This window comes from Ailuropoda melanoleuca, chromosome 4 (assembly GCF_002007445.2).
Source record: "Ailuropoda melanoleuca isolate Jingjing chromosome 4, ASM200744v2, whole genome shotgun sequence".
NCBI classification, from domain to species: domain Eukaryota; kingdom Metazoa; phylum Chordata; class Mammalia; order Carnivora; family Ursidae; genus Ailuropoda; species Ailuropoda melanoleuca.
This window is the reverse complement of record NC_048221.1, coordinates 119834289-119847583: the sequence shown is the minus strand read 5'-3', so window position 1 is coordinate 119847583 and position 13295 is coordinate 119834289. Positions and strand designations below refer to the sequence as shown.

At 50.9% G+C, this 13295-nt stretch overlaps 1 protein-coding gene across 1 annotated transcript in view; it reads right to left on the bottom strand.

Annotated features, from left to right (window-relative positions):
* The window catches only part of CAPN14 (calpain 14), a 28521-nt gene extending 16678 nt beyond the window's left edge, over nt 1-11843 (bottom strand). Inside the window, exons 1-11 of the mRNA XM_034659683.1 lie at nt 11818-11843; nt 9873-9899; nt 9179-9439; nt 7896-7965; nt 6961-7079; nt 6688-6824; nt 6078-6252; nt 5396-5461; nt 3140-3225; nt 1845-1919; nt 601-764 (exon numbers count right to left, since the gene is read on the bottom strand). Coding sequence (XP_034515574.1) covers nt 601-764; nt 1845-1919; nt 3140-3225; nt 5396-5461; nt 6078-6252; nt 6688-6824; nt 6961-7079; nt 7896-7965; nt 9179-9403 — 1117 coding nt within the window. The 5' untranslated portion in view covers nt 9404-9439; nt 9873-9899; nt 11818-11843. The remainder of the gene's footprint in view (nt 1-600; nt 765-1844; nt 1920-3139; nt 3226-5395; nt 5462-6077; nt 6253-6687; nt 6825-6960; nt 7080-7895; nt 7966-9178; nt 9440-9872; nt 9900-11817) is intronic.
* Between the last annotated feature and the right edge of the window lie 1452 nt (nt 11844-13295).

Sequence of the window (13295 nt, the reverse complement as noted above, 5' to 3'; positions counted from 1 at the left end):
TTAACAGGGACCAAGCCTTAGCTTAAGGGCAACTGCAGCCTCAGGGGGTGGGGGGGCGTCCGTTGCAAGAGGGGGAAGCCAGAGCCAAGGGCACCTGGCCCACTGAGATCATACCCCTCAGGCCTTTCCTTCCAAAGAGATGGCTCAGCACCTCCATCGTGGAGACAGGGACACAGTGACCAAGTCTCCATTTTGAGAATTCAGACATGTTTGTCTTCTCTAACTGCTGAGCTGGGAATCCTTGATTTTGTTTCACCACCAACCTCCAGGCAAGGAGGGCCTGATACACCTGACAAAATTACTATTTCAAGCCTGCCTTTAAGGGGTGGTTATTTCAGGTTGGAAATGACCTTGTCCTAAAACCAAGGCTTGACACCCCCCCTCCCATGCATGTGTGCCTGTGGCTTCCCAGGACTGAGGAGGACACAGCCCAGGGGCAGAGCCCTCGGCTCAACCATCCACACCCCTCACACTCAGCCAGATGCCCCGTGCAGGGAGCAGGCCCACCACCACCCACAGTGGCCGCACCCGTATCCCCGCCCTCGCTGGTAAAGCTGCCACTCTAGCCCCAAGAGCCCCAGCTCCTGTGCACGTGCTTACCTCGGGGCGACTTCATCCGGCCACCAGCCGTGCTCCCCTTCTCCCATTTCCCCTCCCGCATGGTGCATGCCCACTTCTGGCCCACCTCCTGACTCAGCAGGCCTGGGGTCAGTTTACAGATGACCAGAAGCATGAAATGTGCTTTAAAGTCCCTCAGTGTCATCCTGTGGAGAGGAAGGGGGCACAGTCCAATGTCAACTCATCAGGACCAAAGCGGGACTGGAATCAAGCAGCCCCACCAGCCCCACCAGCCCCAGCCCCATGACCTCGCCCTCCTGTCCAGCTGAGCCGGCCTGGGACACAGGAGAGCGGCGCTGGCTAGATCGGTGTGAGAGTGCATCAGGTGAGATGGGCCATCGAGAAACCACCCTCCACCTCCAGGCCATCGCTGGAAGCAGCCTGCTGCAATGTGTGCCTGGGGGAAGTGTTCTTGCTTTGCTGATGGCGGTGATAAAGCTGAATTGAGGCATTCCTAGCTAGCCAGCTGAGAGATAAATATGCAATAATACTTGTGCAAGTCGGTTCTCAACTGTTCATTGATAAAAGTCTTAGCCCCTGCTCACTAACTTTGCGACCCAAGGGCAGGCCATCTGCCCCGGCTGATGCTCAGTTTACCTCTCTGTACAGTGGAAATTAATAGTAGTTGCAGGGCTATTGAGTTCAGTGACCACTTCCAAAGAGAGAGGGGTCGCAGCAGTCTAAAAAGAGTGCAGGGTGGGGGAAGAGGGGCCCATGGGAACAAGGGTGGAAGGTGGAAGTTAATAGTAAGGGCCAAAAGCGAAGGGAAAAGGGAGCAGATGGGGCTTGCCTCAGACACCCAGAAAAAGCTTCAGCTCAAGGCATCTTGGTGGCTTTTCATAAAAGGGGGTGAGCGGCTTTGGGGAGGGTGGGAGTGGTGCCACAGTGCTCTGAGGTGACTTATAGTTGTAGTGCCTTCTTTCCTCATCTCCCTTTCAGGCCAGGAAAGACAAAACCTTGGGCTTGAGTGTTTTGAGCGACAGTGACAAGAGACAGGACGGAAGTCAGGGAGAAGAAGGTGGCTACCCCCATGTTCTGCACTGAGCGTCCACTGAGCGCCATGCCAGTGGTCACTGCTCTTATCACAGGGGCCATGACTGTTTAACGGGTCTTTGTGATCTCTGCACACGTGGTGCCGAGCATACGTGTGGCACCCAGTAAATATTTTCAGGCTGGGTGCCCAAATGTAAGCCAGGGCATTTGTTCCAAGTCCCCAGGTCAGATACCAGAATTCTCCATCATCACTTTTTCTCAGCAGTAGAATCTTCTCCTTGGGGCTCAGTAGCTCCCACGTACTTGAGCTGAAAACAGAAAAGGGGTGTTTCCATGGGGAATGAAGGATTGTGGAGGACGTGGGGGAAATGCTCCAGTAAATTCTCAAGGGTATCATTATTTCTCTCCTCTTCATGCGGCTTTGCAAACAACTTAATCTCACACCCCATCTTCTAAAAACAACATGTAACTAACTCATCCCTCACTGGGCCCCAAGCTTTGGGCCAGGCCTTTCGCATACTTTATTTCACCTTAGACTAATAACAATTTTGCAAGGTAGGGATTTTTGTTGCCATTTCAGAGATTGGGAAACAGAGGTTAAAAGAGATCAAGTCACTTTCCCGAAGTTACGAAGTTATGAAATGTCCGAGCGCGCTGGAACCTACGTTGGTACTATGTATTTTCAAAACCCTTCATTTTGAACTTCTGTGCCTGACCATGAGGGAATAAGGCTTTCCTGCATTACTTCCCCACCATAAACAACTAAAAATGAGACAAAATATGAAAAACAACTATTCTCAGACATTAGAGAGCAGACAGCACAGGGTTATGACCTGGGGGGTGGGGAGTAAATGAGGTGAGCCCTCACGTCGCCCAGACTCCTGCCCAAAACTAAGTCCCTGGAAGGTGACACAGGGTATCACATTCTGATTTGAGCAGAGCTTCCGGAGGTCACGACATGGAACCAGGAGGTCGGGGCCAAACCGGATCCATGTACCTCTCATTCAACGGGCCCAAGAGCACACTGAACCTGCCCGGGAAAGGACATTGGATTCAACTCCAAAGACCTTAAGTAATTCATTTACTAAGCATCAGTTTCTTCATCAGTAAAATGGGGATAAAACTCCCTACCTTATAAGAGCACTGTTCAGAGGATTAGAGATAATAAATATTCAAAGTGCTTGAAGGAAATACACCAGACTACACATAAGGGGGGTCTCTGCACATTTGAAGTCAAGGTAATTTTTACTTTTAAATAAATAAGGGCAGGGAAAAAAAATCAAAGTGCTTAGCACAGTGCTGGCAAGCTCTCAATAAACATTAGCTCAATTATTATAATGAATGAGGAAACCATCTATATGTCATTAAGCATCTCATAAATGCTAGCAGTTGACCTTCACAATCAGAACGCTCTCCCGATCCAGCTGGAGACCAAAGAACACTTTTGAATTTGTGTACAGATGGCAGCCTCCTTTGCAGCCTTGCCCTCCCCCGTCCTCACCCCTGCCAGCCTGTCCTGGGTGTTCACCTGTCACTCCAGTCTCCTTTCCATTCCACTTTGCCCCAGGGGTTCCGCAGTTTGACGAGATATTCTGGTCCATGTTTGCAGGTCACCTGCGCAAAATGAGAAGCAATTTAGGGGGCCGGGCTGAGCGCCAAATGCGAATGCTGCAGATAGCTGGGTGAGATCCGTGCCTGCCAGATGGGACCTTGAAGTGGAAGACCAAAGGCCCTGAGCGTGGGGAGAAGAGAAAACAGCTCTGCCTCTCACGAGCTGCTGAGACCGAGCACAAGGGACTTACCTCTCTGGGTCTGTGTCCTCATCTGTCAAGCAAAGCTAATAGCGTCGTTGGCTGTAATGGGTTGAATGGTGGCCCCCCAAAGACAGATCTACCCAAAATCTGTCAGTGGGATCCTATTTATTTATTTTTAAAGATTTATTTATTTATTTCAGTGAGAGAGAGAGAGTACAGAGGGGAGGGGCAGAGGGAGCGGCAGAGAGAAACTCAAGCCAACTCCCTGCTGAGCACAGAGCCCAACATGGGGCTCAATCCCATGACCCTGAGATCACGACCTGAGCTGAAACCAAGAGTCGAGGTTTAACCAACTGTGCCACCCAACTGCCCCTGTGTGATCCTGTTTATTAAAAGGGTCTTTGCAGATATAATAAAATTAAGGAAGTTGAGATGAAATCACGCTGGAGGGGAGCCAGGGTGGTTGAGTCTGTTAAGCATCTGCCTTCGGCTCGGGTTCTGGGATAGAGCCCCATGGCCCAGCTCCCTGCTCAGCGGGGGGCCTGCTTCTCCCTCTCCCTCTGCCGCACCTCACCCCACCCCACCCCCCGCTTATATTCTCTGGCTCACTCTCTCCTTCTCTCTCTCAAATAAATAAATAAAATCTTAAAAAAAAAAAAAGAAAAGAAATCACCCTGGATTAGGGTGGGTCCTAAACCCAGTGACGAGAGAAGGTAAAGGAAGGGGGAGAAGACACGTAGCAGAAGGCCACGTGGAGATGGAGGAAGAGACTGGAGCTCTCCATCCCAAGCTAAGGAACTCTGGGAGCCACCATAAGCTGGAAGAGGCGAGGAAGGATCCCCCCTAGAGCCTGCAGAGGCCTTCATGACAGCTTGAGTTCAGACTTCTGGCCTCCAGAAATGTGAGAGAATTAATTTCTGTTGTCTGAAGCCTCTCAACTTGTGGTAACTTGTTCTGGCAACCCCGGGACGCTGACATACCACCTCACTGGGTTCTTGTGAGGATTGAGTTAACATTAGTGAAGCAGGTGGAACACGACTTAACACACAGTTAAGTGCTAAATGTTGCTAATTGTGTTAAATAAATATACAATAAAATATGGACATAAACATATAATTTTAAATACTAATAAAAACTTAATTTGTTAAAGAAATATGAAAATACATGAAAAGCTCTTGGCACACACTAGAACATGACTGATGCAAATCTGGGAGGAGGAGGAAGACAGGTGGGAGCTGAGTTCAAGAAATTTCAAACAGTAAAAGGGAATTGGAGGATGTGGGGACATCAGACTCTACAAGATGGAACGTGCACATTTCTCACCTACGTGCTTTTCCATGCAGCCCCGTCCACCAGGAGTGCCCCTTTCCCTCAGACAAATCTACTGACCTTTCCAGGGCCAGCTCAATGCCACCTCCTCTATGAAGCCTTTCCTGGCTTTCCCCAAGCCAACCAGGCAAATGTCTTCTTTCTTACCTCTGAGCCCCTAAAGCCTTTCATCTATTCTTTCTTCCCTTCACTTTCTACTTTGCTTCCTTCCCACTTTTATATATGGTTTGTCTCCATCCCTGACCGTGAGCTCTGTGTAGACAGGGTCCCCGTCTGATGCATCTTTCCCTCAATGCTTAGCATAACTCAGAAGAAGAACAGCCATGGAAAGAACCAGGAAGACTGATGAAATCAGTGTGTGAGAAAGAAGTGGGAATTTGGGCGGGAAGCCCCAGACATGAAGGTCATCGGCGGCAGCCCAAGCAAAGGGGGCCTCAAGGAAGGGCAGTGAGGCCCAGCAGGGCTGGATGGCTGATTGGCAGGGCTGCCCCCGGGCAGGAGGGGCTGGGATGGTGCCCTGCAGGTGGCCCGGATCACTCCAGAACACAGGTGCAGGGAGCCCACCCCCTTCTGTGGCAGGCCCCATAAAACCCGGCGAAGAATTTGCCCCCTAGAGTGGGCACAGCTAGTAATGCTCACCAAAGCCTTGGTGAGAAGCCCTGGGAGAGAAGGGGGAGCCCAAAGGGACTGGTTCCACCCACCTTCCTGATTCCTGTGAGGGTATAAGCATGGCCGCCCACCAGCCCGTTCTCCAGCACCCTCTCCTTCTGTGGAGACAAGAGAGCTCCTGTCAGCCCGCTGCTCTGCACAGCTTATTGGGGGTGGGGGTGGCATGAGGACCTGTGGGGCTGGAGCAAGGGCTTATGGGGAGGGCTGGGAGAGACCCATGCTGTGTCCTCACAGTTGTCAAAGCTCTCCAGCACCCACAGTCTCATTGGAGCCTCTAAGTCAGGATGCCATTCTGCCGTGATTCCCGTCCCCCTGGACAGAAGACAAGCTCAGATTTGGAGCTCTTAAGCCATCACGTGCGGTGACATGGTGGGTGCCTGCAGAGGGAGGGCTGAACCCAGGGCTCCCGACTCTACTTCCACGTTCTTGGTTGTGACTAAATTAGGCAGTAGAGACCAGTTGTGCTGGCAAACACCTTGCACCTGGTTGACACTTAGTCACTGTGAGTTCACTTGTCTGCACACCTTCTGCATGTGACTGTGGCCTCGCCTGCCCTGAGGGCTCAGCTTGGCTGCTCTGGTTTGAACATCAGGACTCTAGGAGTAAGAGCTGGGTGGGGGTCTTGGGGCCCACACTGAGGTGAGAACAGAAGCTGGTGGATGAAGGGGATGGGAGCAGGAGAGGACACTCCGCCAGCACACAGCCCAGTCGCACCCCTGAGTGGGTCTGGCAGCCAATGAGGGTTCTGCTGTAGGCGGCTCGGGTTAGGATATCCCACAGGTTGCCGGGGGCTTCTCCCGGATTGATGGTCATCGTCACCCCTCCGGTGAAGTCCACGAATGCTTCAGACACCTGTCCACACTGCAAGTCTTCGTAGGAACCAGAGAGCCTGCCCAGGGAAGGAGTACACATGGGAGTAGAAGGGAAGGGGCATTTATACTGTAGCCTGGGATGGTCCAAATGAGTCTAGTGAACCCCCTGCTTGGTTCTTCCCTGGGCAAGTGCGTGCTACTCCTTTCTTCCATCCCAGGGGCAAAGGAGAAAATGTACACTCTGAGTCCCTATCCTTGTTACACAACTCCACCCATTAGGGAAAAGCAAAATTCCCAAATGCTTGTTCAGATGGGGTAAACTCAGTACCTAAGAGATTCATCTCTCCTATATTCACTGAGCCATGCCTCAGTGTCTCACTTCATAATATTTACTTGCCTCCTCTTGCATTTGCCCAGCATTGATGAGAGGGAGACAGAAAGACAGAGACGGGGAAGGGGAAGGGGAAGGGAAAGGGAAAGGGAAGGGAAAAGATTTCTGGTGGTTGTCTTACTTAGCATAGGCCTTTTCCAGAAGAGCTCCCCAGAACAAGTTTTTGTAGGTGGAAGAGACAAACACCAGCTGGCCAGCTGCATTCACAGGAAGTCGGTCATCTATCACCACAGGCACCCACTTCCCAAAGTGCCAGAACTAGAAGGAGAAAGTCCCCACTGGTGAGTGAAGATTGCCGTGGAAGACAGTCAGCCCAAGAGACAAAGACACGACTCTTTCCAGAACCCTCTTTCCTATGGCTTCCTCCAGCCTGGGGCACCAGGAGCTTACTCACCCAGAACTGGAAAATGCCGGCATATTTCTCAGTGAAATTCTGATTCAGGGGGACAACACGGCTCAGGATGTCCTGGTGCAAAGTCAGGGCTTGCAAAGCAGCCAAGAACCAGCAGTCACCTAAGCCAGAGAGCACATAGCGCCCACGTGGGTATGCTGCCTGCATTCCACAAGTGTCTGAATGAATCTGTTGAAGACTTCTTACATGCAAGAAATGCCTAGTCCCAACTGTTTTCCTCTCTGGGCTTGTAGCCTAGTTCCGCAGCAGGGAAAGATACACTGAGGAGGAAGACTGTGAGCGCGCAGAAGGCGGGGAGGAGCCTTGGCTGGAATCTCAACTTGACATCAGGAGTTGAGCCATAGTCCTGGACCAGCTTTTGGCTTCCTGAATGCCACATCTTCAGAAATTTGGACCCAAACACAACCACATTTTTCTAAAGTCCTGCCTCTGTAACTGATGTATGCTCTTCTGGGAAAGCCTCAACCCTTCCGGGCTCCCTTTCCCCATCTGTGAAACAGGTATCACTACATTGGCGCCTTCCCTTTGTGTCCAAGGGTTTTTTCTCTTTCCCTAGAAAGAAAGTCGGGATGAGGACAGGCTTGCTTGGACTCTATCTGGGGCATCTGGTGACTGGTGGGCCTAAAAGGACCCATCATGGGGACTAGAACAGAGCGAGCACATTGTCCCCAAACAAAACCTAGACCTGCGAACATAATGAGGATCGTCCTAGGGCAAGTTTTGGCATTCCCATACATCTTCAGAGGACCAGTTGTTATCATTTTCCTGGCAAAGGACACAGACTTCAAGGTGGGGTTCAGGGTGGCCATTTCCCCCACTGGTATCTCTCAATTCCCCTCTTTCACACCCCACTCAGCCTTGGCTGGGCCGAGCTCACAGCTGCCAGGTCTGTGTGTCCAGGGGCTGGACAGACTTACCTACCACTCCCTGGCACAGGTCCAGCCTTTTGGCGTTGGCAGAATAGAACTGGGGATTGCTGTGTAGCTCCTGGGGAGACAGACGGAATTGTCCTTTTGACCAAGAAGAAGCTCCTTGAGCTACTGAGACCATAGTTTCTCACACCCCAAGACTGGACTTACACGGACATAGATATAGAATATATGTGAACTCAGGGATGGCCCAGACAATCTGGCAAACAGATTCAGCCCATTGCATTTCTCGTTCCTCCTTGCAGCACACGTGAGCCAGAGTCCAGAAGAACTCTGTGTGGATACTGAGAAATAGCACTTGTACCAAAATGCCTTTGCTTGGAGTTTCTGTTAAAATGGAAGTATGTCTTTTAAAGGGTGTTCGTATTTTTCCTAGAGATCTTCCTGTTGTCCTTATTCTCCTCCTACTCCCCCTTCCCACCCCGCCCTCCCCCCAACATAATGGCCTCTTTGCCATTCCATGCTGAGATGCGGGTAGGGTGGCAGTGGGAGGTGGGGTGGGTGGTCTCTGCTCCACGGTGAGCACTGAAGCCCTCATGTCCTGCACCGGCACAGCTCGCCCAAGGTCAGGTGTGTGACAGACTCTACGTCTGCAGTGCCCGAATTTTCTGGGCAAAGCAGAATCTTGGCTGCTATCCAGCCTGGGAGGCCCACTTGGGAATTTTGCACCCAGAGGAGACTTAGTCTAGGGCCATATGGGGAAGGCTGAACAGGGCCCAGAAGGGCAGAGAATCCACAGCACAGGCTGACTCCACTTTGCTCACTAGCCGTGTTTGGGAAATCTATCGTGTAAATCAATTTGGCAGGGGCTGGATTGCTTTTGAACACATTAAGTTGCCTTTAAAAGGAATTGTCAAAGCACTTTAGAAAGTGAAGAACATTGTTGTAAAGTAATTAATAGTGTCTTAATTTATATGTTCCATGGGCCTGGTGTGGGGGTTGGGAGTGAAGGTATGTGAGACTGTGTCTCCCTAGCCGATAGCATCCATGGCAGCTCAGGACACCCTGCCACCTTGGAGGGGGCCCAGCAGTAGTTTGGCTGCAGCTGCCCAGCGTATTTCTGGGTAGGGGCTGAGGGAGACCACATCTCAGACCCCTCTCCGTGCCACCCCTGGTTTTCTCCATCTGGAGAATGGGAATATGGGCACTCACCCATTGCCCTCATGTGGGGATCACTGGCAGTGGGTAAAACCTGGCATCTGGAACACCTCCCAAGGAAGGTTCTGGGTTGACCCGTGTGTGTGTCTTGGGGAAGTACCCTCCTCCCTTACCGGAGGCCTTCTCCACTGCAGGCCGGGCGGCAGCTTCCGCAGCAGGGGCCCGCTGCCCACTGAGCACAGGCTGGCTGGAAAGCTGTCATCTTCAAAGAGGCGGTCTTCCATCAGGCACCTTTCCCTCAGGGCCTCATAGTCCTGCCTGGGGAGCTGCGAGGAGCCCCCCAACGAGTTCTTCCGCCCCAGCTTCCATCTGCTTCGGAAAGGCAGCCGCAGAGACATGGCCGAGTGGGTCTTCCTGGATGGTCTCTGTTGCTCCTGGAATGGAGAGCCCATGTTTACTTTCCTCGTGGCCTGTCAACACTGTGCCATTCCCCCAGGGAGCAGGAGGAGAATGGAAACGTGAGACGTACTGCAGCCCCTGGTCCGATTCTCAACCTAGACACTGGGCGTCCTTGAGCACTTGTTCCAGGGCTGGGGTTCCGATGGGGCTTCTGGGCTCCCACGGCCAAGGCCGAGGGAAAGGAGGGGTCTCTCCAACGTCAGGGCTGTGTCCTGGGCCCTAAGCATGCCAGTGTCACAGGGACACTTCTGCTTGGGTGGGGGGTGGGGGGAGCAGCACAAAGCTAAAGCTTCGTTCACTGGGCTGGAGGGTCCCTGTGCCAGACAAGGAAGGAGCAGTGGCTGCCCCTTCTGTCCTCCCTCGCAGGACCTACCTGTGTCACCCCCAAGCTCGCACGCGTCCTCTCACCTGCTCTGACGTCCTCCTCTGTCTTCCCTGCAAAACAGGGAAAGTCTCTCACTTTCCTCCTTCTACATAGTCTTCAAATTAACTCCTTCCTTACAGACGTTTTTGGCAAAGTAAAAAAAAAATCACATACATATTATGCTGAATACTGACAGTTGTCTGTGCCTACCCATTCCCTTCTTCACTTTTTTAATAGGATCCCAGTTTAGATCACTCGATAAAACTTGGTTTCCCAGAGCTTCTTGCAGGACAGGTTGGCCAATGAGAGGAAGGTGGCAGTCTACCAGATGGGGCTTTTGGAAAAGCTGCAAATTTCCCAATTTTCCCATTTGACACCAATTTTACTTTCCCCCTTCCCATTCCTGGAAAGCAGATCCAACACCTAGAGAGGGACCACTAGGAAAAAGCCACATGCTAGAAGGAGTCTGGATCTTGATGACTTCCTTGAACGAATGATCCAGCCTGGGTGGTCTGCCTCTAGACTCATTACATGAGAAGGATAAACCATCTGCTTCCTTAAGCCATGGTAGTGGCCAGACCCGGCAGTGTTCTCTGTTAGCCAGTGTTATGGGACTCTGTTACATGCTACCACCGCCCTCTCAAGTGATACTCAATGGTATGTAAAATTTTACATACACTTTTGGGAAACCAATGGATCCTTCTTCTGAAACTCATCAACGAGCTTCACATTAAAAGCTCTGCCAGCCAGTTGGACCCCACCAACCCCAATATAGCATATCCTTATATCTCCTATGCCTATTTTTGTGCAGTAGTGATTCATTAAGTCAATGACTTTATGGCCTCTATGATTTGCACTCCCATCTACTTAGAATCTGAAAATGTCAGTTAAAATATGCCTTAGAATTCACCAAATCCAGTATTTCCCCAAAATTTTTTTAGCAGTGGAGTTCCTTCTTCAAATGAAATCCTATAGAAACTCAAGAGTAGAAGCTTGAGTTTGTATGCTGGACCCCAGTGCAGCTTTGCAAGGTTTCTCATTTTATGGTTTGAAAACCACCCATCTTATCTAGCCCCTCTCATTTTTCAAGTGTTAAAGCCGAAACCCATTCATTCATTGCCTCACCAAAGTTTTATTGGGAATTTGTCATCTGTCCGACTTGAGCTAAGCACCATTCATCAGAGACAGTCCCCATCCTCATGGCCTTTCCAGCCTAGTGGGGGTCAAGTGATCTTCCTAAGGCTCCCCGGGGAAATTTCATCAGAGCCTGATCCAGAGCCCAGGGCCCTGATTCCCATAACAGCTCTCAGCCCTCCATGCCAACAGCTCCCATTTGTGGCAGTACAGTGCTTGGGACAGACTGTATATACACTGAACGCAGCCTGCAAACAAGCCTGTGCCAAGTATGAGTACTCCCTCCCAGCTGTCCGAGTGATCTGAGGGGCCTCTTCACTCATCAAGATCCTGCGTATCCTCCAAAGTCCAACTTTACCCCCTCCACCAGGAAGACTTCCTTGTGCGTCTGGTCTTCACTGAGTTCCCCCCGTCCTGACTGTCTATTGACCCACTGTCTACCACCCAGGACACCCTACCGCCTTCTAATTGATGCTTCTCAAATTATCACTAGTGAAGCACCTGTATTCTTTTCTTTTCAGCTTGTCACAGAAATTAAAGAAAATAAATTAATAGAAAAATATAAATTAAAAAAGATACAGAAACTATAAGCCCTCCTTTAAAAAAAATTTTCAGATTCAACGGAAATAAATTATTTGATCAATTACTGTAAAATAAGTTTCTGAATACTTACCTTTGGTTTTGTATTTAGCCTGCTATACACTGCCGGTGATCAGTTCATGAATGGTCTTGCTCTTGGATCCCATTGCGGGCTCCGCTCTGAGTGATTCACACACGGAAACCTCCTGGGCCTGACACCTGTTTTTCCCCCACGGGATTAACACCTGTGGAATGCTGTTTATCTCACACCCTTACCTCTCTCTGACGTGAGGGCAGTCGGATTCCCGGCTGTTCTTACTTGTCACAAGTGCGCGCACACTTCCTGGGGACGACCCGGCACTCTCCTAACCTGGGTCACAGGGATCCAAAAGCTATTACTGGGCTCTTGTGTTTTCCCCTGACTTTCTTCCCGATATGGACTATCAGGCAACGCTTCCTCCCCCTAACTCCTTCAACCACATTTACATCTGCAAACAAACAAGGCCACATAGAGGCTGTCTTACATTTTCGCTCCTTCAAGCCTGAACGGCAATGGCAATCCTTCACAGCTTGCGATGCGACCAATAATAGCAGTTCCCTTGGCTTCAGAACCAGACCCAGGCTCACGCCCTCCCTCCTGAGGCCTGGGTCACACGCAGATGTCTCTCCATGCCTGAAAACATTGCCTCTCAGGACGAATCTTGGTGCCTTGCCGAGCTCAGAGGTCAAAATGTCTATCACAAGATGCTTTCACCCTCCAAATTTCAGAACGAGGCCAAATACATGAGTATCTTGTCTTTAAATAAGTATTCCTAAGGCACCTGGAGGAGAGTCTGGAGCCAGATGTGGGCCGTTGGCAGGCCTTACATGCCTTCTGTACGTTACAAGCTGTGGCTGAAACAGGCTCTTTCTCAGAGGGCCACAGTGCTCTGCAAAGGGCCGGGTGTATCTTGGTTGTATTTGGAAACTCATTTTAGCTCTTGCGAGTAAACAGTGTTGGATCAGGGGCATACATAAGACTATGCAAATGAATAAGGAAAAGCTGATGGAGGCACGTGATATTGGAGTGTGCAGCCTGAAGGCACACTGCCCGAGCCCCAGCGTCCTTTCTTTGCCTCCCCTGAGGGGGTTAGACTGCTCTGGCACATTCTTCGTGTCAGAATTCATTTGTACTCAGCAAATAAGTGGTCAGAGCCTCCGTTGCACTTTTCTACATCGGCTCGACACGCCTTCTCTATAGACGCTANTGGGGGGGGGGGGGGGGGGGGTGGTGCTCTGTGATGGTGAGGGATGTCCCTGGGGCTCCTAATCCAGAGGGGGCCGTTTGGGGCTCACTGGCTGGTGAGCACCGAGGGACATTGCCAGGTGAGACACCTGAGTGCTCCACGCCTGGGGTCCCTTCCCAGGGTTAATTCACATGTGTGGTGAGCACTACCATGTGCCAGACACCGTACCCATGCGTAAACACACACACATAGGGTCGAGTTGGGGCTCTGGAAAGGAAACAAAAGAAGTAAGTACCACATTCTCATTCGCAGGTGCTACGGACCTGTAGAATCCTCCTAGGGGATGATTGATTTCCAGAGAACTCTGGCATCCTGCCACACAACCCACCAAGCTGTCAGAGGTAAAACTGGAAAAGAAACCTAGGCTTCTTGCGCAATGGTCTGTCTGCATGATAGCAAGCACTGAATTGGAAACATGGTCAATTCCAGGCTCTCGACAGCTGGAGCAAAGGGACAAGACTAACTTCC